The sequence below is a fragment of the Panthera tigris genome, chromosome A3 (genome assembly GCF_018350195.1).
Source record: "Panthera tigris isolate Pti1 chromosome A3, P.tigris_Pti1_mat1.1, whole genome shotgun sequence".
Lineage (NCBI taxonomy): Eukaryota > Metazoa > Chordata > Mammalia > Carnivora > Felidae > Panthera > Panthera tigris.
The window spans coordinates 26,304,963-26,332,097 of record NC_056662.1 but is presented as its reverse complement, the minus strand read 5'-3'; the positions used below and the strand labels follow the sequence as shown (position 1 = coordinate 26,332,097).

At 42.7% G+C, this 27,135-nt stretch overlaps 1 protein-coding gene across 5 annotated transcripts in view; it reads left to right on the top strand.

Annotated features, from left to right (window-relative positions):
- The first annotated feature begins 4,798 nt into the window (after positions 1–4,798).
- Positions 4,799–27,135, top strand: part of ASXL1 (ASXL transcriptional regulator 1) — a 75,494-nt gene continuing 53,157 nt past the window's right edge. Inside the window, exons 1-4 of one of the 5 annotated variants that reach the window (XM_042980653.1) lie at positions 4,799–5,039; positions 11,583–11,665; positions 12,727–12,729; positions 14,077–14,185. In XM_042980653.1, coding sequence (XP_042836587.1) covers positions 4,950–5,039; positions 11,583–11,665; positions 12,727–12,729; positions 14,077–14,185 — 285 coding nt within the window. In that variant the 5' untranslated portion in view covers positions 4,799–4,949. Of the gene's footprint in view, positions 5,040–5,696; positions 5,796–6,629; positions 7,632–11,582; positions 11,666–12,726; positions 12,730–14,076; positions 14,186–27,135 lie in introns of those variants that run through there. The other 4 variants (XM_042980657.1, XM_042980655.1, XM_042980656.1 and 1 more) reach the window with 4 other exon arrangements.

The following is a 27,135-nucleotide window of genomic DNA, read 5'->3' as shown; positions in this document are numbered from 1 at the left end:
GCACTTTAAACTTACACGGAGACCAGAAAGATTTATAGTAGGAAGGAGTATAGCTCTCTGGCATTAAGAGAGATTAAAAATTGGGATGGGCTCCTTAATGAGGTCCTGAAATCTTCACTTAAAAAGGTTAAAGAATCTGGCAGGTGGCTGATATTTCCCACAATTCTGGTAAAAAAAAAACAAAAAACAACTAGGTCAGATCATCCTTTGAGGCCATTTGGGGGGGGGGTCCCACTTTGGTTTTTTTATAGTTTATTTATTTTGAGAGAGAGAGAGAGCATGAGCAGGGCAGGGACGGAGAGAGAGGGAGAGAAAATCCCAAGCAGGTTCCACGCTGTCAGCGCAGAGCCTGACATGAGGCTTGATCCTGTGAACTGTGAGATCATGACCTGAGCCAAAATCAAGAGTTGGACATTTAACCGACTGAGCCACCCAGGTGCTCCCCACAAATCTTTTTAAAGTAAAATTAAAGGAGGAATTTTTATTGAAGATGTTCCCTCACAGGGCGCCTGGGTGGCTCAGTTGGTCAAGCGTCTGATTCATGAGTTTGAGCCCCGTGTTGGGCTTTGTGCTGACAGCTCAGAGCCTGGAGCCTGCTTCAGGTTCTGTGTCTCCCTCTCTCTCTGCCCCTCCCCTGCTTACACACACACACACACACACTCTCTCTCTCTCTCTCTCTCTCAGAAATAAACAAACATTTTAAAAAATTAAAAAAAAATAAAGGTGTTGAGCATGAACATTTTAATATTTTCAACATACTTGTATATGAGTAGCACATATTCATTTTAGGAGATTTGGAAAATACAGACAAGTATAAAGAAGTGAAAAACATTACATCTGCCACCATAATCTAAATGCTTTGTTTTGTGGTTGAGTTAAAAAAATACTTTTCACTTAAAAAAATGTAATACTTCGTAGGAAAAAAAAAAGGAAGAAAACCAAAATCTGACCTCAGTCTTACAACACAGAAGTAACCATTATTAACATTTTGGTGGAATAAAATGGAATTTAAACACCTTTTTCAGCCTCATGGGAGACTGAAAAACAGGAGTGGATTTGAACGATGGTGAATGGCAGGTAAACTGAGTTAGGGCTGCCCATGATGTGGGCAGATTCTGTGCCTAAAAAATGCCAGTGAGGTCATGAAGTCTGATCTTTACAATTTGCATAAATACGTGTGGGTGAAATTTTGCCTGGGTCTTTCCCAATTCTGCTTGGCACATTCCAGATAACTGTTTAGGGGAAACAGTTCAGTGGGAAATTAATCCTCAGGGATTTTGTCCAATAAAGTAATTATCGAGTAAGGTCGTTTATTCAACAGACTGAGTGCCTACCATGTGCCAAGACTGTGCCAGATGTTGGGGGAGTGATGATGGACCCAAGAAGACGCTAAGAATACAGACGGTAAACCAAAAATCATACAAATAAGTGAAATGTGGGAGGAACCAGGAGAGATACACATTTGCTGATCATCTGTTCCTCTGGAAGTCTAGTAAATGGGGTCTCACTTAATCATCTGGAACCTAGCAGAGGTAATTTGACCTCTGAACCTCAACTTCATTTGAAAATAGGGACAGAATTACTGGGAGAGAACGTTTGTTTGAGTGGAAAACTGTTCCAGAGCTTGGTTCACTGAAGAATAAAAAGGAGGCACTTTTTATACTTTAGACTCTAAAGCTTTTGTGAGGCAAAGAGAGCTGGCATTTAGTGATTCTCCTGTGTGCAATTCACTTTAGAAAGATCCTATTTAGGGGCACCTGGGTGGCTCAGTCGGTTAAGTGTCCGACTTTGGGCTCAGGTCATGATCTTGCGGTGTGTGAGTTCAAGTCCCACATCAGGCTCTGTGCGGACAGCTCAGAGCCTGGAGCCTGCTTCGGATTCTGTGTCTACCTCTCTCTCTGCCCCTCCCTCCCTCATGCTCTGTCTCTCTCTCAAGAGTAAATAAACACTAAAAAAAAATTTTTTTAAAAAGAGAAAGATCCTATTTAATCCCAATTCCACCTTTTGAGTTAATGAGAAGTTTCAGAACTTGACCAAAGCCAGTCAGCTAGAGAGGAACTGTAAAAGAAGATTCAAACCCAGGCCAGCTGATGTCCAAAGCTCATGGCAATGCATTATCTCACAGTGGGGTTCAGGGGTGTCCTTTTGGGAGTTCCTGAGTCTGCTGGTGCTGTGTGTTATTCAAATTCCTGAATGTGTGCTTTGCTTGTAACTGTGCAGTTTGAAAACAGTGACTCATCCCCAAACAGAGCAGGGTTGAATACAGTCCTGTTTATCTTACACTGCCCTGTGGCACCTGTGTTGACTTAAAAGCTGATTTGTAATAAAAGCACTGTTATAAAATGGAAAACACACACACCAAAACCAAAATGTATAGGTTGTTTTTTGGTGCTTCTGACAACAGAATAAACGTGAGTCTCATTTGCTTTAAAAAAAAAAAAAATCACAGCTACTTAAGGTTTAGTGACTCACGTCCATTTTCAACACAGTATTTCATACAGTCCTCTGAACGTACTCTTTTCACACTCAACTATGATGCCATCAGTTTCTGTTTAATTCTGTAAGGGCAGAGACCTTGAAATAGTCACATCTGGATTCCCCCCGTGGCTTGACCGAAATGTGGAGCCAGTCAGTATTGGCTGAAAGAATTAAAGTCATTTCCAGTGTATTAGCTTTTTTTTTTTTTTTTTTTTTTTGTCACTGTAAGAAGTTACCACAGGTTTAGTGGCTTAAAACAACATTCATTTATATCTCATGCTTTCTGTGGGCCAGAAGTCCGTGCATAGTGTGGTTCGGTTCGTTCTCTGATACAGCTAAAATTGAGATGTTGGCAGGACTACATTCCTTTCTGCAGACTTGGCAAGAGGGGGTTACTGCTTGCGAGCTTATTCAGGTTGTGAGAATTCTGTTCCATGACCTTATAGGACTGAGGTCCTGTTACTTGCTGGCAGGACTTGTTCTCAGCTTCTCGAGGTTGCCTACATTCCCTAGCTCATGGCCCCCTTTAAAGGCAGCAACACTGTTTTGAGTTCTCTCAAGCTTCAAATCTGATTCCTCTCCTGCCTCATCTTTCCAAAGCATCTCTTCTGCCTTCTTCTTCTGCTTTTAAGGGTATGTATGATTACACTGGACTCACCCAAATACTCTGGGGTAATCTTGTTGTTTTCCAGCCCTCAATTCTATCTTCAAAGTCAATTTTGTGGTGGAATGTAGCATATTCACAGGGGCCCGGGACCAGGGCATAGAGAGTTTGGGGGCTGTGTGATGGGGAAGGCATTATTCTGCCTACCACAGGGCCTGTGATAAACATGTAAATTTTATGTTTTTAATGATTTTTAAAGTTTATTTATTTTGAGAGAGAGAGAGAAAGCATGAGCAGGGGAGAAGCAGAGAAAAAGAGAGAGAGAGAGAGAGAGAGAGAGAGAGAGAGAGAGAGAGAGAGAATCCCAGGCAGGCTCCACACTGTCCACACAGAGCCCGAAGGGGGGTTTCAACTCATGAACCACCATGACCTGGGCTGATATCAAGAGTCGGATGCTCAACCGAGCCACCCAGGCACCCGTAAACATGTAAATCTTAGAGTGCATCTTCTCTAGTTACTCCTTGGAGATCAAAGGAGAGCGAGGCTACTCAAGAAGAAAACATTTGAAACAAGTCAAATGACTTGTCAAAGGTTACTGTGTCAGCTGTAGATGAAAAAAAACTTTGTTAAAAAAAATCAGGTCAAACAATTTTTTGGTGGTGGTGGTAGGGGTTTGTTCTTCCTTGTCCCCTTCTTGGGGTGAAGTAAGAAGGGGAGAGATTTCATTTCACCTTCTATAGTCTATTCCCTTTGCAGTATTTCGTTTATTGGACACGAACGTCTTCTGTGTGAGGAGCATTAAAGCAGGAGCACTGAATTCTGTGGTGCCTCTTAGCACCGGCTCTCCCATGTGCTAACATCAGGGGATGGAAGGTTATTTCGTTACCCAGGGAAACCTTTCAAATTGTGGCCATTGACCCCGCCTCCCTAATATTTAAGGCCTGGCTGCTCATTAATCCAGTTTAGGACTGATTTTAGGAACGTTTCCGGACAAACAGGTACAAAAACCCTATGTACTGGGCACTCTGAACCAAATTTCATTTCATATTCAGCAACCAAGGCTCAGAGAGGCTACATACATTGCCCACTGTCTCTCAGCGTGTACTAATTATTAAACACTTGCTCTATGCTAGGAGTCAAATTACATGGAAGTCTCCCTTCACACCTTCTTCCCAACTGCCCTGTGTTTTATGCTCATTTTAACCCCAATAGTGCTCTGAGGTATTATTAGACTAATGTTGTAGATTAGAAAATTTGAAGCTCAGAGAGGTTGAGCCCCTACTTTTAGGTCGATACCCAGGGAGTGACCTAGCCAGAATTCCAGCGTAGGAGTGTCTACTTTTGACTCCAGGGCCTGTGTTCTCTCCAGGGTACTGCCTCTAAGAAGGCCTCAAGTGCATTGCGGTCAGTATGGCCCCAAAGTCCAAGTTCTTTACCCCTCATTATCACGAAGTTCACCAAGTGGTAACATTCTAGGCTGCGGGTGCAGCTTCTGCAAATATAGCTTCTGCAAACACATAGCGGCATTAGGGGCATGAGAGCAGAGGAGGAAATGGGGAACTGTTTAGGTCCATCAAGCGTGGAATAACCGTTTTACTGGTATGAGTGTCTCATTGTCTCATTATTATGCGGCAGTGAGTCATTCAGGGAAGGACCAAAAGGGAAAGTCCTGCCCCTTGTCATCTTTTTGAAGTGTCAGTGAGAACCGTTTAGGCGGGGAGAGGCATAAAGTGGGCCCTGGGAGTCGAGCTACCAGTTCTCCATCCTCACCCTTAACCGCCCGGGGGCCCGGAGACGAGAAGCGCCGAAGGGGTTAAGTGTGGCAGGGGAGCCCAGCCACCGCCCCTTCCCAGCATTGCCTCCCAGAATGCCTCAGGCTCGCATCCAGTTCCCGCACCTCGCGAGACTCCGCCCAGTCTCTTCCCCGAACGACTACCCGTCCCCCTTCTTTACCGAGGTTTGCGCGAGGCGGAGGAAGGGAGGGGAGGGCGGAAAAGACGGGCCGCGAGAGGTACACCGGGAAGTGTGGTCCAAGCGCTTCATGCAGCCATATTCTTCCGGAGCCGGGGAGGCCAGAGAGGCAGTCGGGACTACAATTCCCAGCCGCCTTTTCGGTTTGTTTTTGTTCAAAAAAAAAAAAAAACCCACACTCCCCCTCCTCACTCTTCACACACACTCACACACACACACACCCACGGCAGACACGCACACACCCGGGCGCCGAAGGGAAAGCCGCGTCTCGCCTTCCCGCCCCGCCGGCAGTCCTGTCTCGGCCCCTCAGCAGAGCGGGAAAGCGGAGGCTGGAGCCGTGACCTCTGACCCCGTGGTTATGCGGAGCCGCCGCATTCCTTAGCGATCGCGGGGCTGCCGCCGCCGCCGCTGCTGCCGCCGCCGCCGCCGCCGCCGTGGGCGACTGACGCAGCGCGGGCGCGTGGAGCCGCCGCCACCCCTCCCCCATCGCCGCCCTCGCGCCGGGTCTCGCGCCAGCCGGTCCCCGCACGCCCGCCCCCTCTGCCCGGCCGCACCCGAGTCCTCGCGCGCCGCCGCCGCCACGCGCCCCCCGCCGCCGCCGGTGCCCCAGCCCCGCGCCGCCGCCACCCGCCCCGCCCGGAGGTCCCGCGTGGAGCCGCCGCCGCCGCCGCCGAGGAGGAAGAGGATGAAGGACAAACAGAAGAGGAAGAAGGAGCGCACGTGGGCCGAGGCCGCGCGCCTGGTGAGGCGGGTCGCCGAGGGGGTTCAGTGGGGGACGCGGGGGGTGGGCTCGCCGAGCCCCCTCCACCGGGAGGGGGAGGGGCGAAGCCCTGCCCACTGCAGGAGGGGGCGGGGCCACCAATTCTCTAGGAACGGGACCCTCTCCCCCCCCCCCCCCCACCGCCCCGCGTTGGGTGGGGAGAGGTCCCCCGCCGGTTGGATGTGGCGCCTTTTTCTGCGGCTCCCCCCACCCCTTAAATTCCTGCGGAGGGGCGAGCTGGCAGGGCCGACTCCTCCCTCTCTGGGCGGCGGGGCCCCAGCCTCCCCTCCCTCCCCTCCCCCACTATTTGGCAGCGTCTGGGGGTCTGGGGAAGCCTCGTTTACGCAGTCGGGGGAGTTAGGTTTCCGGGAAGGGTCGGAAGCTCCTCCCTCGCTTCCTGGTGGGCAATGGGGTGGTGCGTTTGACTCCAGGGGTGGGAAAACACCCCCAATTTTGAGGACGCGAGTGGCATTTTGAGCCTTCCCAATCTAAACCAGGTGTATGGAGGGAAGCAAGTGCTTACTCCCTGCTGGAACCTTGAGTAGTGGTTCTCAAACTTTAGCGTCTTGGACATCTGGGAGGTTTTTAGGAACGCTCGTCCTAGGGCCCTACTTAAGATCTTCTGAGTCCGAGGTTCCGGAGTAGAGTCTGAGTGTCTTCATTTTAACCAGGTTCCTGTGTTGCCTGTAATGCAGGTGGCCCCGGACCGCACTTTGAGAAACGCTGACTAGAGTGTTTTACTTCCTAAGCCAGACTGGAGCCAGATAGGCACTGTGCACAGAGTGCCTCTACTTTGCAAAGAATGTATGTGTGAGTCCACTCCTTAGCGTACTGGTGCATGTAGACATGAAGTGTTGGACAAAGACCAAGTACCTCTGTTTGAAGATACTGCTCGCTGAGAACTTAGCAAAGGAGAGAGTGTTTGGAATTTGAGTGTTGGAAGCTGCCTGGTGAGGAGGGTTGTGAGTTTTTTCACAGCGTCAGAGGACTTGTAAGTGAAATACCTTCCTTTTGGATTTGCACCCACAAAGCGAAGATACTGTGAGACGTGTTCTCATAAAATCTTGCGGATGACAATAGTAATAGTTCATACTTCTCCCAGAGATGTCACTTCCTCAAGTGTCACATAGCAGGGTTATAGTGTGGATAGCATACATTCCTCTTGGCACCCTGTAGTTGATACGTAATTACTATAATTGACTTTTTGATGGTGAAGGAAGCTTCAGCTTCTAGTCTTTTGCTTTATTTTGGGAAGTGAGGTTCCTGCCTCAGAGGTGTGCAGACAGAGATGGCTGTGTGTTGAGTGTTGTTACAGGTCTGTGGTAGGTACGCCTTCTTCTTACCTGGGGTGTATGAAGCTCAGTTACTGACTTACAAGAACTAAAGCTGTTGGGTTTATAAGAGAATTTTCACTGGTGTTCCTGATTGTCTTCCCCAGGCACTTGTTGCCCAGTGAACAGAAATAGCAGTTGTTTGTGTGCTCAAGTTTCATGCTTCAGTTCATTTGTTTTGGTTTGGCATATGAAAATTGGAGATTTTGAAGTTCCTAAATATTTTTTTGATTCGGTCAAAATTGAAAGCTGTGGCTGGCTTTGAGATCTCTTGGAAATTTTAGGATTTCTCCAGTGTTGCTTCACTTGGAAACAAATTTAGGCCTGAAGGAGAGTAGGGGAGAGCCAAAGGATGTGCTTGCTCTCTTTCTCCTCGAGGTTGACTCTTGGGTGTTCATTGGAATTCTCCTCCCGAGTCCCTGTTATGTAGGTGTTTATGACTCTGGGCACCAAGAGGAAATTTGCTTGCCAGAGTTACTTGTTAGAGGTAGGTGAAAGTACCTTTAAATCCTGTGTTATTTATGTTCTGATGGAATTTTAAAGTTTGTCTCAAAGCTCTGTTGGCTCTTACTAGATGAAAGACTTCAGGAACTTGGGGTCCACTATTCTGTTAAGCCTCTTCAGGTTCTCGAACTTAACTGTGATGTGATCTGAACGCCAGTATCCAGATTGCTGTTTCTGTTTTACCATTGGCTCAACTGCATGCCAGATTATCCGAGTTCTTTCTCTTTTTGTTCTCTTTTTGTTTTATGGCTCTTCGTTAAAGAATAATATGAATGGGAATTACTTTGTAGTGCCCTTGAACATGTGAAAGAGGACTTTTGGAAACATGGGTGCATAATTGTGCATATCTGTATTGTTTTTCTGTTAGAATTTTCTGTCCCTTTGGATGGGACCACTTGGTGGGTGAGGGGTAACTTTTTAGCGTTCTCTCCCCATGTAAAGAAAATTTTTGCAACCTGGAGTGCTAGAGAGTTTGTGAGAGCTTATGCTGGACAGAGAGCATCTTGACTAGAGAAAGCTGTAAGGGTAGGGAGGTTGATTAAATCTACTCTTTGGACAGGTGAATTTGGACTGCTTGCCATGGCAATCAGAGGCACTTGCTTTGGGGCGGTTTCATATTGCTCCTGACCTTGATTAGATTCGTGGCTAGAGTGATACTGGGAACTCTTTTAAAAACTATTTGGGTAGGAAAGAAGAGACTCCTGGAGAAGTTCAGTAGGGTAGTATACCTCAAGAGATTGATTTTTGCAGATGTTAATTATGTTGTTGAGAAGTAGATACTCCTCTTTGAAACATTCTGTAGTATTGTCTTTTCTAGTTATAAGAGGTAGACTTTAGAGGGTTGGATAGTGTAAATCCTCTTGCTTGTTAGGAACAATTTGTTTGGGAGAAATAGCCAAGGGGGTTTCCCTTTAAATTGAATGTCCTTAAATGGATTCTCCCTGGCTTTGAGACACTCTTCATTGTACGCTTTATCTTTCACTTTGATTCATGACTGACCATTCTTACATCAAACATTTTTTTTTTTTCTCTTTGAAGTAGGAGAAGAGATACTTTTTTTTTAAAGTGTGCTAGAAAGAGACTAGGAATAGAACACTGCTGAATTGTTCTTGTACTAAAAGCTGGAGGCATATACAATTATAATAAAAGTGAATACTTTGTATCTTTTGATGTTACTTCGTTTTAGAGATTTTGTTTTCTCTCGGATTCTCAGGCTCATCCTGACTGTTGCTTAAATAATTGGTAACTGATTTTTCAGAGTCATGCTTCTTTTTTTAAAAAAAATTATGGTACAGAAATTGACTAGCTCAACTCACATTTAGTATCAAAGAGGTGATACTTGTGGCAGTGAGCATTAGTAGCTTGTAACCAGGGTTTGTTGTGGATTTGTTCAAGTCAGCACTGCTTAACTTGGCTCTTAGTCAGGTTCTTAGAATACAGAGGTGAGTAAGGTTTGCCTTTGAGGAGCTTATGGTCTTCTGGGAGTGGAGAAGGTCTAGACCCATGAGTAGCATTTTACTCCTTGCTCTCTAAGTGCCATTGTAGATGTACAAATGATAAACAGACATCCTGGTTCATGCTTATTGTCCAGGCATAATTATGACTACTTTCTCTCTTTCACTCACAAGTGCCCTACTTTGGAAGGTAAATTATGTGTTGTGGACTAGGAGGACACTGAAAGCAGACATTTAACTCTGCTTGGCAGGGATCAGAGAAGGCTTCCTGGAGGAAGGTGCTTTCCAAACTGAATCTTGAAGGGTGAGCGGAAGTTAGGGCCATCACAGATGATGTTAGCAGGAGCTAGTGACAAGAAATAGCAGTCGTGTGTGTGCGCTCGCACATGTGCTTGTGCACAGGGTGGAGAGTGTGGGAATTGGGTAGAACTACACACAGTTGTTGGAACGTGAAGCTTGTGGATTATCAGTTTGGCAGTGAGGTAGAGAGACAGGCAGGCACCGGATTCTGAGGACCTCGTGTGCCAGGCACCATAGGCACTTACTTCCATTATCTCTAATCTGTTTAACAACTCTTACAGGAAGACATCAGTATCCTTCCATCACAAGTGAGGGAATTTAGGCTCAAGTTGGGTAGATAAGGTGCCCAAGTTTAGCAGGCAAGAATTTGAATCCAGGTCCATCTGGTTCTATATAGCCTGTGCTTTTCCAGTGGGGTGGTGAACTCTTCAGAAGCTTCAGCTTTTCCTGTATATGATTAGGTTGCTTTTGAAGGAGTTTAAGGTGGGAAAGTGATGAGGGCAGGTTTGTTTTGTAGGGTTGACCTCAGACTATAGCAGGTAGCTGGGATTTGGTCTTGTTTATGTTGAATTCCTAGAATTGTCCCTGGCACAAGTAAATATTTCGTGTATTTGTTAAGTGAAGGATGGCAGAGAAGGAAGAATGCATTTGAGGAAAGCGGGGCTGGTTATGGGAGTATTAGTGAAGGGCCTGTATATCGGGTCAGGGAAGGAACTGGGGACAGGCGAGAGTAGGAGTGCTGCCTAGGTTTCTGCATTAGGTGAGTAGACAGGTTGTCAATCAAGGGCAGAGATATGGAGGAAGAGGCACGATTAATTGGAGTTGCCAGTTAGATTAGAACAGATGATCAAGGGGGGAATGTCAGTACAGACCTGAATGTTTGAATCAGAAGCTGGGGGAGAAACCCAGGCCAGAGGTAAATATTTGGGAGTTAGCAGAATATAGGTAGTAGTTGAAGCTACGAGAGGTGCTAATGCTACCCGAAGAGAATGTAAAAATTGAAAAGAGAGGTTAACAATGGGACCATGGTAAATAGGGGCTTTATTTCAGCACCTGCTTCTCCAAAGCATGACTTACTTCCATTAGCGCTGGGGGCTCATGTTCTTCCATAGGGAGAACCTTTAGCAACAGTCCTGTCAGACTGCTTGCTTTACATTTTATTTGAGACAAAGTAGTACTTAGTTGTTACAGTTGTTAAAGTGACTGCAAGGTATTGGTGTGGTTTGGAGTTACGTCAGCAGCTACTGGTAGAGACAGTACAAAGCTACTGGCAGCCTCTTTTTTCTCCCCGAGAAGGACAGCATTTCCAGAACTTCCCTGCACCTTCATGTGAGAGAGATGTGGTTGCTCACTAAGAAACTGCTGCCACGACCCTGTTGCAGATGATGCCAACGTAAATGGGATGCTCTGTTTCCCATTGCTTTGCCTGCCCCCATCATGCAGAATCAGAGCATCATGTTGCCAAATGGCAAAATGTACCGTGGCAGTTATCACCAGGATTTCGCAACACAGTGGCAAAAACCATCGCTTAAAAATACGGCTACTAGGGGCGCCTGGGTGGCTCAGTCGGTTAAGCGTCGGACTTCGGCTCAGGTCATGATCTCACACTCCGTGAGTTCGAGCCCCGCGTCGGGCTCTGTGCTGACAGCTCAGAGCCTGGACCCTGCTTCGCATTCTGTGTCTCCCTCTCTCTCTCTGCCCCTTTCCTGCTCATGCTCTGTCTCTCTCTGTCTCAAAAATAAATAAACATTAAAAAAAAAAATTAAAAAAATAAAAAAAAAAAATACGGCTACTAAACAGACTTCCTTGGGAAAGAAAATCTGAATGTATTTCTGTCTTGTCATTTATTGTATAGCCCTACGTATTCTGTGGTTTAGTCATGTGAACAACGTGAGGTTAGGCGGTAACCAGGGTTGCTGAGGCCCCACCCACGTACCAGAGCATGTATGCTAAGAAGATGTGTGTTTTTAGAATTAAGAATTAGACTTTATGCTAATTTCAGTGACTTTTAGCAACTAGATAGATACATACGTAATTTGGTTCCTGAAGCAGTTTTAACTATGGAGGGACTAAATTGTCAGCAGTGGTATCTCACAGCAGAACTGTAGCCAGTGATACAGACTGATGGATATAAATGGAAATTACACACTGCAATCAGAACATTTGTATTTCTTCTTCAGGTACTAGAAAACTACTCAGATGCTCCAATGACACCAAAACAGATTCTGCAGGTCATAGAAGCAGAAGGACTAAAGGAAATGAGGTTTGTATTGTTCTTTTTTTTTTTTTTTTAACAATAGCAGCCAACATTTCTTAAATAATGTATTGTTCTTGCTGCTCAGCATGAGGATTTCATAGGACTTGTGTCTTTCTGTAGATACATAGGGACATGAGTAAGTGCACATATGCCTCCTCCCCCCCCCCCTCCTGCCCCACGCCTGGCGTGGTATGGAACTATCTCCCAGGCTGTGTCTCCTCTGAGTGGAGGGTGAGAGTGGGTGAACATCCATTTGTTTTCATTAGAGATGTAGCAGTTTCCCTTTTCTTCTTGTTCTTCTTTAAATCTTGACACGGAATGTGTTCTTTGTGTAAGGAGTCTGCACATTTTCTTTTGTATTCTCTATTGCGCATTTTAGTAATAGAGAAGGGGCAGACCCTGATAGGCTCTGTCTTGTTTAAAACTTCCTTCTTTTTTTCCCTTCTGTATTTTTCTGCCCTTCTTTCTATATCTCTGAAGTCCTTTATTTTAGGATCAAAGAAGGGTGGTCTCATCACTATAACAGCCACTGACCTTTTTTTCCTCCCTACTGATTCTAGCCATTTATCGTAGGGAATGTACTAAATTTTAGAGTGACCTTGATTTTAGTCTCCTGTGATGTAGTTTTCCTAAAGCAGCAACAAGTTAGAAACCAGAGGAGTCGCAGGCATGCAAATCAGCAGCTGTCTTTAATCCTTTTCTCTCTTCACTCTCACCCCAACCTGTTTGTTTGTTTGTTTGTTTTGTTTTTAATTTAAATGAAAGAGGAGAGCACAACAGTGTCCCTTCTTGGGACTCAGAACAAACAACATATGTTTTTGCTGGTTCAGCTTTATCTGCTTGAAATTGACCTTTTAGGGTCAAAAGATCCTCACTTTCCAGTCATCAGTTCAAATCTTCTCGAGTTGACAGTTTGTGGGGAGGGAAGACCAGGATTACCTAGATCACATTCATTTAAATAGTACCTGTGCACTGTGTAGCGTTATAATTGTGCTTTATTTTTGTTTTTACGGGCTATTTCCCATCATGCTGCCGTCTGCACTGCTGTTGGACCACTATACCTATAGAAGGTAAATTAGTCCCTTTGGGACAGATGGAACTGAGAACCTTAAATTGTTTCTGCTCCTTGCTCTTATAGGAATTAGGGAAGCAGTCATGGTAGCTCGTGATGAGTGAGCAGCTCTGTAATTTGTAGACAGAGGTCTAGTGTGTGGGAGTCACTGTTCTGCTGAAGGACTTTGCCGGCATGCCACGCCCCCTCGTAGCAGAGATGCTAGCACACCCACCGGATACTCCAGATTCTGCACAAGGTTCCTTTTAGAGATTGGTTCTTGGTGAATTTTTTTTTTTTTTTAGCATCCAGTGTGTTCCAAAGCAGAATAAGTAATAGGTTTTTTTTTTAAATGGCTTTTTTAGACTCAGAATTTATTTTTAACACTGCATAAATTAAGGCCTCTGGTTCCGAAAAATCTTAAGAGGCTTTACTTAAGATCTTTATATATTTTCTGCATACTGGGGAGAGGGAAGAGAAGGTGCTCAGGTGAACCCTAGCACTAACGTGCAGGTGCCACACTCTGTTAGTGTTAATAATGGACGTTTGTCTGTGTTTTTGACAGCTGTTCTATTTTAAGATTCAGTAAGTAGCCTCCAACTCAGTTATCATTGTTTTGCAAGCAACTGTTGTAGCAGGGACTGTGAGATAGCTTAATAATTCTTTTTCCCTTTTTATCTTTCTTGGTTTAATGTTTGAACATTGTTGGGTACCAAGTCCATTTGACTTACTTTTCTTTTTATGTTCCAACTTAAGTGATTGCTCCTGGGTAGATGTAGAATAAAACCCATCCTTTCCCCTTGAGAATAGAGGAAAAGCAAATGAAATATTCTTTTGTGTGCTTATTAGAAAATACTTAACTGGGGATGAAAAGGTATGCTTATTTTCTTGGATGCTGGCATTGATTCTGTGGTCTTTGTGTTGATAATATGTGGCAGCTTCTGAGCATGATACATACAGGTTGGAATACAGAGGCAAGGAAACACAGATTTCTTTTTAATTAATATTAAAATTTAATAAAAATACTGGGTACTGTGTTTTTTAAAAAGACTCGTTGAACTTCAACAGTCATTGTGTGCTTTTTCTAAGTCTCTTGAGAACTTGGTTGGTATTGTCAAAAGGCACTAAGGAAGTGTCAGGTGTGGAACAAGGGAATCACATGACATGTCTTATCCGGGTGTGATTGATGGGAACTTCATTCGTTGCTGTTTTACTACTTTCAAAGTGGAATTGTTATGGGCCCTTTTCTGCTATATTTCTTGCTCTTTTCTTCTTGGTTTAAGAACGAGTTAGAGGGTATTAGATCTTTGAGTAAGTAGGCATATAGATTTATATAGCCCTCATCCATCCTTGTATGTTTTCACAGTGGGACATCCCCTCTTGCATGTCTCAATGCCATGCTACATTCCAATTCAAGAGGAGGAGAGGGGCTATTTTATAAACTGCCCGGCCGAATCAGCCTTTTCACACTCAAGGTAAGTAATAGCAACTCTGTTCTTAAACTTTTAGTGTAAGTCACCTGGTAGGTCTGATATGAGGCCCATCAATTTACATTTCTAATAGGCAGGTGATTCTGATTCTGTTGGTGCCAAATGGCACCTTGAGATGTTCTAGGGCGAACAGGGTTTTAGGAATTATTTAGTCCTATCAGCTATTTTGTCTGTATTCATCTTTTCTTTGTCTATGTCTTTGCAGATTGTGTGCAATGGAGGGATAAGTATGTGTGGGGATAACTGCAAATGTGCTTTAATTAGGGTTTTGTTTGTAATAGTATTGTGAAAGATAAATTACCGGGCAGCTAAAATAAGACCTACTCTATGGAAAATAACTGACGTGTGAACATACTTGTGGAAATTCAAAAACTCATTAGTGTTTTCTAAGTGACGCTAATTACAAAGGAAGAGAAGTTAAGTCAGGTAGAGTTCATAATAAAGCTTAAATAGAGCTGAAATGAACAGGCTAATTATTTTTCTATTACTTGTGATATACATGGCTGTCATTTAGGAGACTGACATGCTGCCTGCTGCACTAAGGAGGCTAGCTTATATGGCTATCATTTAAACCAGGGGTTGACCTACTTTCTGTAAAGCGCCAGATAATAAATCTTTTAGGTTTTGGGGATCATACTGTCTCTATCGTAGTTCTTCACCTCTGCCATTGTAGCAATAAAGCAGCCATAGACCATTCATAAAGGGATGGACAGGCTGTGTTCCAATAAAACTTTATTTTCAAAGACTGTGAGAGGGCCAGATTTGGCTTGGGGCTGTAGTTTGCTGACCTGATTTAGTCATAAGATGACCTGTTGAGGAAGCTGAAAATTTGATGCTGACCCTTTTACTGCGTCCATAATGTGGTTATAAATTGCAATAGTCTGTATACAGACTTTTCCCTTTTAGTTTCCTTTTCTTTCCTTTTTAAATGTTTATTCATTTTTGAGAGAGTGTGAACAGGGGAGGGGCAGAGAGAGGGGGACAGAGGACAGAAGTGGGCTCTGCGCTGACAGCAGTGAGCCAGATGTGGGGCTCGAACTCACGGGCTGTGAGATTGTGACCTGAGCTGAAGTCAGACGCTCAATCGACTGAGCCACCCAGGCGCCCCTTGTTTTATTTTCTTGATGGACTTATTTTCTTTAATTCAAATTAAACACTTGAGCAAATACCAGTTACATAACCTGCTATCATAAAATTTGATCTTTATGTATACTTTATGTATATTTCAGATGCATCTTATATTCCATGTCTGTGCTGGTTTCTATATTATTTATAATATTTTGGCTTTTTTTTTTTTTTTTTTTTTTTTTGTTAAGAGGCAGCATAATGTAGGGTCAGGAACCGAGCCTTGGTAGAGACAGAGCCCTGAGTTCAAAACCTAGGTTTATAACCTGGGACAGATTTAACTCTTCTTTATGGTAGTGTCTGCATCCCTGCTATAGAACCAGTCCTTAATAAATGCTAGCTTTTTTGGTGTTTCTTTAGGTTATCTTCAATTGCTCGTTAATGGCATTTTTCTATTATATATTGTTGTATATAACATAATGGTACATAGGTATGTATAATTATGATTGTATTGCATATATAACAAATATGCATGTTGATGGCATATTTCTATATTGGGAGGAGAAATACCTTTTTCTATGAACACCTTGAGGGTAAGAACTGAGTTTTGTCTTTATAACTTGACCACATTTGCTTTATCCCTCTCTACATATGCATGCCTTCCCCTCCCCCCCCCCCCCAAACTGTTTGCAAGTATTAGCCAGAACTGGTACTTCATTATTCTACATAACCATAATTTTATTATCACAGTCAAGAAAACTAACATTGATACAGTAGTATTTAATATGTAATCCATATTCAAATTGTCCCTACTTCCCCAAATATTCTTTTTATTTTTTTTACTTTAAAAATTTTTTTTCAACATTTTATTTATTTTTGAGAGACGGAGACAGCAGGAGCAGGGGAGGGGCAGAGAGAGAGGGAGACACAGAATCCAGAGCAGGCTCCAGACCTATCAGCGCAGAGCCTGATGTGGGGCTCGAACCCACGAGTAGTGAGATCATGACCTGAGGCGAAGTCAGATGCTTAACCGACTGAGCCACCCCGGCGCCCCTCCCAAATATTCTTTATAGCTTATATTTTCAGTCCAGTATCCAGTCAAGAATCATGCATTTCAGTTGGTTGACATGTCTCTTTAATCTTTATTAATGTAGAACAGTTCCCTTGCCTTGTTTTGTCCTTTATGGCATTGATATTTTTGAGCAGTTCAGGTCATTTGTCTTGTGGAATTAAATACATTTTTGAAGGACTAATAAAAGTGTAGAAATCTTGGTTATTTCCAGAGCTTTTTGTTTGCACTGTTGGATCATGTCCACTGTTCCCAGGTTGTGGTACAGAGCCACTCAGCAATGGAGGGTGGAAGTGATGGGATGTGTGGTATAGTAGTAGTTGGGTCTGGGTCTTGCCTATAATAAGGGGCAGGAAGGCACAACTTATTTAATTGCGTTTCCCATTTTTTCTTTGGAAGATTTCTTTTTTTTTAAATTTTAACGTTTATTTATTTTTGAGAGACAGAGACAGAGTGCGAGTGGGGGAGGGGCGGAGAGAGAGGGAGACACAGAATCTGAATCAGGCTTCTTTGGAAGATTTCTAGTGATACCTCTGAAATCCTGTGCCATTTACTTTGCCTAAGTTTTATGTGTCAAGAAAAAGCATGTGCAGGATGGCTTCTAGATTTTCTGTTCTCTGCTTGGAAATATCTTCTAGTGGGGCCGTCAAGGTCAGAATTCTATCCATCCATGTGATTTTGCTACTTCGTGGAAAACAGGAATTTTTTTCAGTTCTGGATACATTTGTGTGGCTGTATCTATGATTACCAAAGGTTTACTGATAAGCTGGAGTCCTTTTGGGTATGCCACAGGGTTTCTTGTCTGATAAAAGTTAGTTTTGTGTCATGTGATGGTACATTTGACACTTTATATATAGATGTTTACATCAGTCCCCAGAGCTAGTCCTCAAGGATGGATGGGATAGATGAAATCTATCCAGGCTTTGAATTCTTTTTTTTTTTAATGCTCATTTATTTTTTAGAGAGAGAGAGAGATACACACAGAGTGCGAGTGGGGGAGGGGCAGAGAGGGGGAGGGGCAGAGAGAGGGAGACCCAGAATCCGAAGCAGGCTCTAGGCTCTGAGCTGTCAGCACAGAGTTTGACACGGGGCTCGAACCCACAAACCGTGAGATCATGACCTGAGCCCAAGTCGGATGCTCAACTGAGCCACCCAGGTGCCCCATGTTTTGAATTCTTGATTTGAATTGCTTTCCTTAAGCCTTTCCTGAAGTCAGCTGTCAGTGTCCATTATTAGTTAGAGGTAGGATTCATACTGTTGTTTACACTTGGGATTCCCTGTTCTTATAAAGCCACTCTGAGCTTCTTTGTAGTATTCTACATTTTTGGACTTTGATGCTGAACTACTACTATGATTTTGTGACTTGGTGGTTGTGTCACTGGTGAGTGTTGCCTATATTGGACTTTACAGCACTTACTGTCAGGCATAACTGCAGTCACGTGAACATTGTTCAGTTTTGTTTTTTTTTTTCGTGGAATGATTCTCACATCGATACATCACTTTTGTTACTTAGGGCTATTCGCACTTTATTATACCCTGTGTAAGATATAGGGCTTACCCTTCAGGGTCTTTTAACCCAATTAACAAGCCCAGTTGGATCTTTATAATATGTAGAGCATTTTTTTTTTAAGTATAAAAAACATCTTTAGGAAATAGGTGACCGTACTTGAAGTATCCATCCATTAAAATCTACAGTTTGCAAATAAAAGAAAGGAAAAAGCAAATGGAGGAAGAGAGAGCAATGATTATTGCAGCCTCACAATGTTTATATAACTACAATTAAAATATTCAGGTACAGCTCCACACTTACAGCAGTTTCAAAGCTATTTATGTTATGTTAAGTACCGAAAGAACAAATGAAGTAAGCCTAGACTTAGATACGGTGAAATCATGGAGACTGTCATTTGAAAGGCAGTATCAGAGAACATTTTGATTTGACTTTTGATACATACACAGCAAGCAGAGTGGTCTTTTAAAAATGCAAATCACAGGGCACCTGGGTGGCTCATTTGGTTAAGCGTCAGACTCGATTTCTGATGAGGTCGTGAACCCAGGGTTGTGGGATCGAGTCCCTTGTCAGCTTCTGTGCTGAGTGTGGAGCCTGCTTAAGATTTCTCTTTCCCTCTGTCCCCCGCCCCCTTGCACATGCATGCTTATGTGCTCTCTTTCAAAATAATAAGTAAATACATAAATATATAAAGCAGATTATATCATGTCACTATCGTGTCTGGCCCTTGCCTACTCTGTGATGTGTTGTCCTGGTACTTTTCCCTTGGTCGTCACTAAAGCCGTCCTGGTCTTTACTTTGTTTCTCAACCCCCCAGACTTGTGTCCAGCATAGGGCCCTGCACTTGCTAGCCCTTCTACTATAAAGCTCTATGGTGACTTCTTGTCCTTTGTTTTTTTACTGTTTATTTATATTTGAGAGAGAAAGAGACAGTGTGAGAGCATGGGAGGGGCAGAGTGAGAGAGATGGAGATGGAATCTGAAGCAGGCTCCAGGCTCTGAGCTGTCAGCACAGAGCCCGATGCGGGGCTCAAACCCACAAGCTGTGAGATCATGACCTGAGCTGAAGTTGGACACATAACTGACTGAGCTACCCAGGCACCCCTTTGTCCTTTGGTTCTTAATCCAAAAATATCTTTTCAGTGAAGTTATCTCTACCCATCTAACGCTACAACATTAGGAGGGTTTTTGTTTGTTTCATAGCCCTATCAGTATCAGAAATTACCTTGTTGGTTACTTGGTTATTGTTAGTCTCTCCGTACTAGTGTATAAGTGCAGGGACTTTGTTTTCATGGTATCTCCTGTCTCTGGCACATAATAGGTACTTAGTAAGCATTGGCTAGATGAAAAGTAGATCATGGTATCATCAAAACCTTAGCTATCTAGTTCTCCCTGTAATTCACCTTTCTTTTATATCAGTTTTATAATAGAATATGCATGTTTTGGGTTATATTTTCTTTTGCTCAACAAGTCGACTTCTAAGAACCTTTTTTCCCCCCTTGCCCTCTTTAGAGCAGTTCTACATAAATCTGTGAAAGAATCTGCTGACACTAGAAATAAATCTGTCCCAGACAATGGCCATAATCTGGTTCCTCTTAATTGCGGAAGGCAGAAACTGAGCCATTAGAAACAGCTTAAACATTTTAGGTATGTTTTAGATACGATGTTATTATTCCTTTTAGAGTTTTGAACTTTGATCGTCTTGGCTTGTTACAAAAAAGAATTTCTACTTTCATTTAAAATGGTAGTGACACTTTAAGACAATGTCTTTGATAGTCTGTGTTAGTCTTATCAAATCTATGATCTTTTAAATGCTTAGAATCTTAGAATTTTAGTGTAGAAAAGACTGTCAAATCATCCAGTTCATTTTCATTTTGCAGATAGAAAACAGAGCATCTAACAAATTAAATAATTTATCCGTGATTATACATCTGTGTGACAAATGCTTGTGGCCAAGTTGGGAGTAGAACCCAGGGTCCCACCTTTTGAGTTTAAGTTCTTTTCATTATGCCAATTTAGAATAAAGAATTTTTCTGCAGGTTTTTTGACCTTTGGTCATTTCATCTTTTTGGAGCAGTTTGTGAGTTCCTTGATACTTCTCGAAGTGTCAGTTTTAGTGTCTTTAGTGAAAAACCTTATAATTGTTTGCTTACTAAAGTAGCTTTTCATGTTTGGAATGTGAATTTTTAGTTATGGCTGGTTGAATTTCTTTCTGCACTCTGCATTAATTATATTGGCGTTTCTGATCATAGGTGTTCTTGTCTATGCTAGGATAAGCGATACATGGTGACAGTAAGAGCACCAGACTAGGAGTCAAGGTCTAGGTTCTAGTATAAAGCATCTCAGGTCTTACTGAACATCTCCATTTATCCTTCTTTGTCTCTAACGCTCAGGAGTTGAAGTGGATTGGTCGTTTAAATACTTCAGGTGTAAAACCCTTTTATGTCATGAAATGGAGCTGCAAAATACAAATAGGTGGCTGTGAAACTGCTCTGGTTGAAACAAGCATGAGGGCCCATCTTCTCCGTCTCTTGTGGGTTGTAGTGTCCCCACCCATGCCCCAGGCACTTAAGGATCTTTCCCAGACCCTGGAACTCTGTTGAAAACTTCCTAGAGTAAAAAATCTGTCAAGATCCTTCCTGTGCTCACATTCTAGCATCTAGACTATTTTGTGTGAAAAGTAAGTCGACATGGAATAATTTTTTTTCTTGTTCCTTTGTGATGCATTTGGTATTTACTGGAGGCAGACCGTTTTATTGCGAGCCTTGTTCCACTCTGAACTGTAGGAGGTCTGCACAGAAGGCCCAGTTGGTAGAGCAGTGCCATTTGCTCTGGTTGATAGTAGCAGCAGTTTGGTTTCGATGGAGGCTTTGACCCCTGAGTTGGTAAGAGGTTCCTTATTTGAGTAATTCTCAAGGGATGTCTGGATCTGCCTGTGGAACGGGGTATTCTGTTGTTAGGATTCCAAGCCAGCTCAGAGAGAAGAGAGAACTTGATTGTTTTTGGAGCCCTGGTCACACTCTGGTTTTATGTCTAAGAGATGAACTACCTTTTGTCCTTCTACTTCCTGAAGTTCAAAGCCCTGTAATAATAAAGTGTGGTAAAGGTCAGCTACCACAGGTTTCGAAAGCACTGCCACCGGAACGGTTTTGTGGTCGCTCAGCGGGTGGGCAGGATGATAATTTCAGGGTTGCTAAAGTGATGTGTATTTTTGAAACAAAAGAATTATACTTTTAAAGTGTGACTGTAAAGCACTGGGGTTCTAGGAACATGAGGAAATTGTGCATGCTCCAGACTTCCGTGGGACTGTGTTTGAAAATACACACTTTTCTTTGGGTCGGCCAGGATGGAAACTGGGAGTATGATTTCTTCTCTCAGTCGTTCAGATCAGACTTTTTGGGAGAGTTCTTTGAGGAGCTTGTTCAGGCTGACAAAGTAGCTGCTTCTAGTTTAGCGAAGTCTGGAAGAAAAGCTGGAAACTGACATTTGAGTGCTAATTGTATTGCAGACAGGCATCATACTTCTTGCATTGGCCTCTTGCATTGAAACGTAAATACTTGTATTCCTGTACTAATGGGGAAGCAGTCCGAGACAGTTTAAGTAAATGGAACTAAGTCACCTTTGTGGTTATTTGAAGATTTGTATCAACACATGGGGCACAGGCTTAAGAGGTTTGAAGTTTTGACTAGATGAGTTGGTTCTCAAATGGGGAGAATCTTTAAATTCCTTGTGCATCACGAGGCGGGAAAGGAATGGGGAGCAAAAAAGGTCTGTGTTTCTGTTCTGGAAGATGCTTTTTTGATTCAGTTTGACTAGATGTGCTTTCACATGTGTGCCTTTATGCGTCAGCGAATCCCTTCTGTTTTAGTCTTTGACTCTGTGTGCCAGTTTTTCTTGGGTAAATTAACTAGGGACAATTCTCCTTCTACTTCTAACCTCTTGTACTTTTTTTGGTGTCCATCCCCATTGCCCATCACCTGAATTTAAGCTATCCTCATATGCCGGATACTGAAATCGCTCTTGCCTGGGCTCCTTGCTTTCACTGTTGTCCCCTCAGCGTCCACTTTGCTCCTTGATAATCCACACAGTAGCCAGAGAGACTTTTTATTTTATTTATTTATTTATTTTTAATTTTTTTTTTTAATTTTTTTTTTTTTGAGAGAGAGACACAGCATGAGCAGGGAAGGGGCAGAGAGAGAGAGAGGGAGACACAGAATGTGAAGCAGGCTCCAGGCTCTGAGCTGTCAGCACAGAGCCCGACTCGGGGCTCAAACTCACGAACTGTGAGATCATGACCTGAGCCGAAGTTGGACGCTTAACCGACTGAGCCACCCAGGCGCCCCGGAGAGACTTTTTAAAAAACATAATTTGACCACGACACATGTCTTTTTCGTGCCTGTCAGTGGTTTCCCATGGCATTTACCAAAAAAATCCAAACCTTGCTCAGCCACACTCCCCTTCTTTCTATTCTTTGAACTTCTTAAGTTCTTTCCAGTTTTAGGGTCTCCCATTTGGAACTCTTTTCTGCTTTTCCCTGGTTGTAGATCTTAAATGTTCGTTCCTCAGGACCTGTATCTCTAAATTGGATTTTCCTCTTGGGCCCCGAATTTTACTTAACGCTTACACATCTATGATTCTATAATTATTTAGGTGATTGTTTACAGGGTGTCTCCTGACTAGGTGTTGGGGTAGAGAATCTGCATTATTTTGTTCTTGGCCTCAAATATCTTTACCATCTATCATAGGAGGTGCTCAGTAAATGTTTGTTGGATAAATGTAGTGGAAAAACACATAGAAGGAGGTCATTACTACTTGACTGGTAGTAGTTCTCTATGCCAAACAGTCAAATTGGTTTAGGATAGTAAGTTTTAGTATCAAAATTGAAATATATAGTATGGAATGTTTATCAGGATCTCTTTTCCATGGAATGAAGGATTTGAAAATCTGTGAAATGTAAGCTTTCTTTTCTCAAAAAAAAAAAAAAAAGGCGCAGTGTTGCTTCTTAAAAAATTTATTTATTTAAAAAATTTATTTTATTACATCTATTTGTTTTTGAGAGAGTGAGACTGAGCATGAGTGGGGGAGAGGCAGAGAGAGAAGGAGACATAGAATCCGAAGCGGGCTCCAGGCTCTGAGCAAGCGGTCAGCACAGAGCCTGATGTGGGGCTCGAACTCACGAACCGTGAGATCATCACCTGAGCCGAAGTTGGACACTTACCTGACTGAGCCACCCAGGTGCCCCAGTAGGCCCAGCGTTGCTTTTGAAAATTAGTGCCATATTTATTCCTGATCATCTGTATGTGCCTCCTCCCGCCGCCCTTGTTCTGCTGCCTGTCTCTGGAAGCTTTTAGGCTCTTTTCCATGGGTGTATACTTTAGTGTGTGTCATTTTTCACCCCATGTGGCTTACTCAAATGTCTGATGACATGGGTTGAGGGCTTATTCTTTATTGAAGAGTCAGGCTAGTGGGGAGTTCAGTGTGTGGTGGTTTTGTGGCTTCACTCGTCTCCTGCAGCAGTGGGAGCAGTTGTTGCTTAAATGCATGGTACTAGATTAAGGGTGTCTGTCTCCTCCTAATGCAGACTTTTAACAATTCCTCATCCTTGTCTGCCTTAGTACCTGGTTTAAAATCTGAGCACTCTGGAATTTAGAGGATGAGTCTACTTGGTTCTTTTCAGTACCTCCCTCTGTAACACTTAGATTTCATCTTTCTTTGTTTTGCTGACTTGTTTCCTTTGCTTCTCTGTTTTTTTCTCACCGACAACTTCCAGATTATATCTCCACCCTGGGTATTTCCCCCTGAATATCAAATTTGTATCTACTAAATTGCTTATTCAGTATCTCTGTTTGGATACTAATGGCATCTCAAAATTAACATGTATGAAACCAATCTCCGGATTTTCCCACCTGAAACCTGTTGCACCCTTTTTTTGCCTAAATCAGTTAAGGGGAATTCCATCTTTTACGTGGCTTAGGTTAGAAATCTTGGAATTGTCTTGACTCCTTTCTTATCATGGCATATGTAATCATCAATAAATCCTGTTTGCTTAACTTTCAGAATATATCCCATTTTACCACTATCCCTCACCCACACCCTGCTTTAAACCATCGTCTTTCCCCTAGATTATTATAATAACCTCCTGGTTGTCTCCTTGCTTCCATTCTTGCCACTCTCCTCAGCACTGGAGCTAGGAAGATTTTCATTTTCATTTTTATTTTTTATGTTAGATCATGTCATTCCTCTGCTCAGAACTCTCCAGGGTTTACCCTCCCTCGCGTTCACTTCGGGTCAAGGCCAAAATCTTTGGAGTCATTTGCAGTGCTCTTACAAGATTGGCCTGCACCCTCACTCTCATCCCCTTTCTTCTTACTCTGCCCCTGGGTCTCTCTGCTGGGTGAACACAGTGGCCTCCCTGGTGGTCCTTGAACGTGCTGCCACTGTTCTCTCAGGGCTTTTGTCCTTACTGTTTCAGCTGTCTGCCATGCTTTCCCCCCATGTATGTGCATGCCTTGCTCCCACAGCCCCTTCAAGTCTTGCTCAGATTGTACCCTCATCGCTCCCCACCCCTTAGTACTCCCCTGTTCCCTGCCTTTTGTTTTTCTACTTGATATTATCTACTTGGTCTGATATTAGGTGTGTATTTTGTGTTTTGCTATCGTTTGTCTCCTTTGAGTAGAGCAAACTTTGCTAGAGGACGGGTTTTTAATTTTAGTTACTGTTGTCTCTCAATAAATATTTGTGTAAATGTATCATATTTTATTTCTTTTAATTTGATAATACAGTAAATTCTGTTAACAGATACTTTTTTCCAGTGCTCAAACGTCCTTGTATTCCTAGTCTTTTTAAACATACATTGCTGGATTTAGTATGACTCATTTATTTAGGATTTTTACATCTGTATTCATAAGTGATATATCTGTGATATTTTGATTTTAAACTTGGTTCTGTTTTGGTGTGAAAACAAGCCATGCTGTTTTCCCTCTCTTGATTCTCTGTAGTAGTCTAAGACAGAGATTTGTTCTATTAGTAGAACGTGTATAAAACCTACTGGGCATGATGTATTTTGTTTTGCGAATATATTATCTTTACTCTTTTCTTGTGAGATGCATAATTTTTAAAACAATTTTTTTAATGTTTATTTTGAGAGAGACAGACACAGCACGAGTTGGGGAGGGGCAGAGAGAGAGAGGGAGACACAGAATCTAAAACAGGCTCCAGACTCTGAGCGGCCAGCACAGAGCCCGATGGGGGCCTCGAACCCATGAACCATGAGATCATGACCTGAACTGAAGTTGGATGCTTAACCAACTGAGCCACCTAGGTGCCCCTAAAAATAATCTTCATGTGAATAGAATCATGTGTTTTCCTCTGAGTTGTTGCTTTTTATCATTTCTGAGCTTGAAATGTGCGGATGCGTTTAATTGACACACATATTTTCTGCTGTGGGCTGTCTTACAGTATGAATATACCATGATTTATGTGTCCATTTTCTTCTTGGTATGTTTTTGGGTTTGTAACACACAGTGCTGCACTGAGTACTTCTGTACGCGTCTCCCGGTGTGCATGTGGAGGAGCTTTCCCTAGGGTGTGTGTGTTGCTGGGAATGGGACTGACAAGTAGGCTTTGCACCTGATGGGCATTACTAGGAAGTACAGCTGCTTTTCGGAGTGAATATGAATTCCTGTTGCCTGACAGCCTGAGTATTGTGGATGTGAAATAGTATTTTGTGCTTTTCTTCCTGTTTTTAAATTATGGCATAATTTACATACAGTAGAATTAACCTGTTTTGATGTAGTAGTATGCAATTCTGTGAAGTTTTTTAAAAGTTCATTTGATTTTTTTTTTTTAGTTCACATTCATTTTGACATTTTATCGGGCTCTTTAAAGAAATGCTGTAGTGGCTTTAATGCAGTTGCTCCAGTAACTGTTAATGCTAATGTGCTTCTCCCTCCCCTAAAAATTCAGCTTCACATTTGTATACAGTAAAATTCACCCTTTTTTAGGTTATAATCCTTTGAGTTTGACAAACAAAATTGCCATCATAATTAGGATACAGAGCAGTACCATCACCCCGGAACCTTCCCCCGTGCCCTTTTGTGATCTGCTTGTCTCTCCACCCTAACTCCTTGGCAGCCATTGATTTGTTTTCTATCCTTGTAGTCGTATAAATGGAATCATATGTTATGTAGCCCTTGGAGTCGGCTTCCTTTACTTTGTATGAGGTATTTGAGATTTAGCCATCTTGTAATGTGTATCAAATCAACAGTTTGTTTCTTTTTTATTGCTGAATAAAGTCCCATTGTGTGGATCTACGACATTTTGCTTATCCATTTCTCAGTTGATGGACATTTGTATTGTTTCCTCCTTGTGATTACCTTTTTTTTTTTTAAGCTTATTTATTTATTTTGAGACAGAGTGTGCGGGGGGGGGGGGGCAGAGGGATAGGGGGATAGAGGATCCTACGTGGGCTCCATGCTGACTGGCAGCGAGCCCGATGGGCTCGAACTCACAAACCGTGAGATGATAACCTAAGCCAAAGTCAGATGCTCAACTGACTGAGCCATCCAGGTGCCCCCACAGATGACCTTTAAAAAATATTACAGCATTTCATGTGAAATGTAAGATTCTTATGATACTGTTCTTCCACTTACCCATTCCTAGCCTTTGTGCTGTTGTTATACATTTTACTTCTTACATTTTGCAAAACATTATTATTACCTTTGCTTTAAACAGTTCTTTTTAAAAAAAATTTAAGTGGGGAGAAATGTTATTTTTACCCATGTTTACCATTTCTGGAGTTCTTTATTCCTTCATTTTCTAAGTTTCCATTTGCTACCATTTTCCTTCCTCCAGAAGAACCTCCATTCACACTTGTCCTGCAGGTCTGCTGTGACAGGTTCTCTCAGTTTTTCTTTGTATGACAGTCTTTGTTTTGCCTTAAAGAATATTTTAGCTAGATACTGATTTCTAGGTTTAAAGTTGTTTTTGTTTCTCCCTTTCAGCATTTCAAGTTTTTTTTTTTTTAATTTATTTTTATTTTTGTGAGAGAGCGTGAGCGGGGCAAGGGCAGAGAGAGAGGGGGGGTCAGAAGATCTCAAGTGGGCTCTGTGCTGACAGCAGAGAGCCCTATGCGGGGCTCAAACTGACAAACCCTGGGAGCATGGCCTGAGCCAAAGGCAGACGCTTCACTGAGCCACCCAGGGGCCCCTCCCTTTCAGCATTTTAAAGATACCAATCCTTTGTCTTCTGGTTTGCATAGTTTCTGATGTTGTGGCAGTTCTTATGTTTGTTCTTC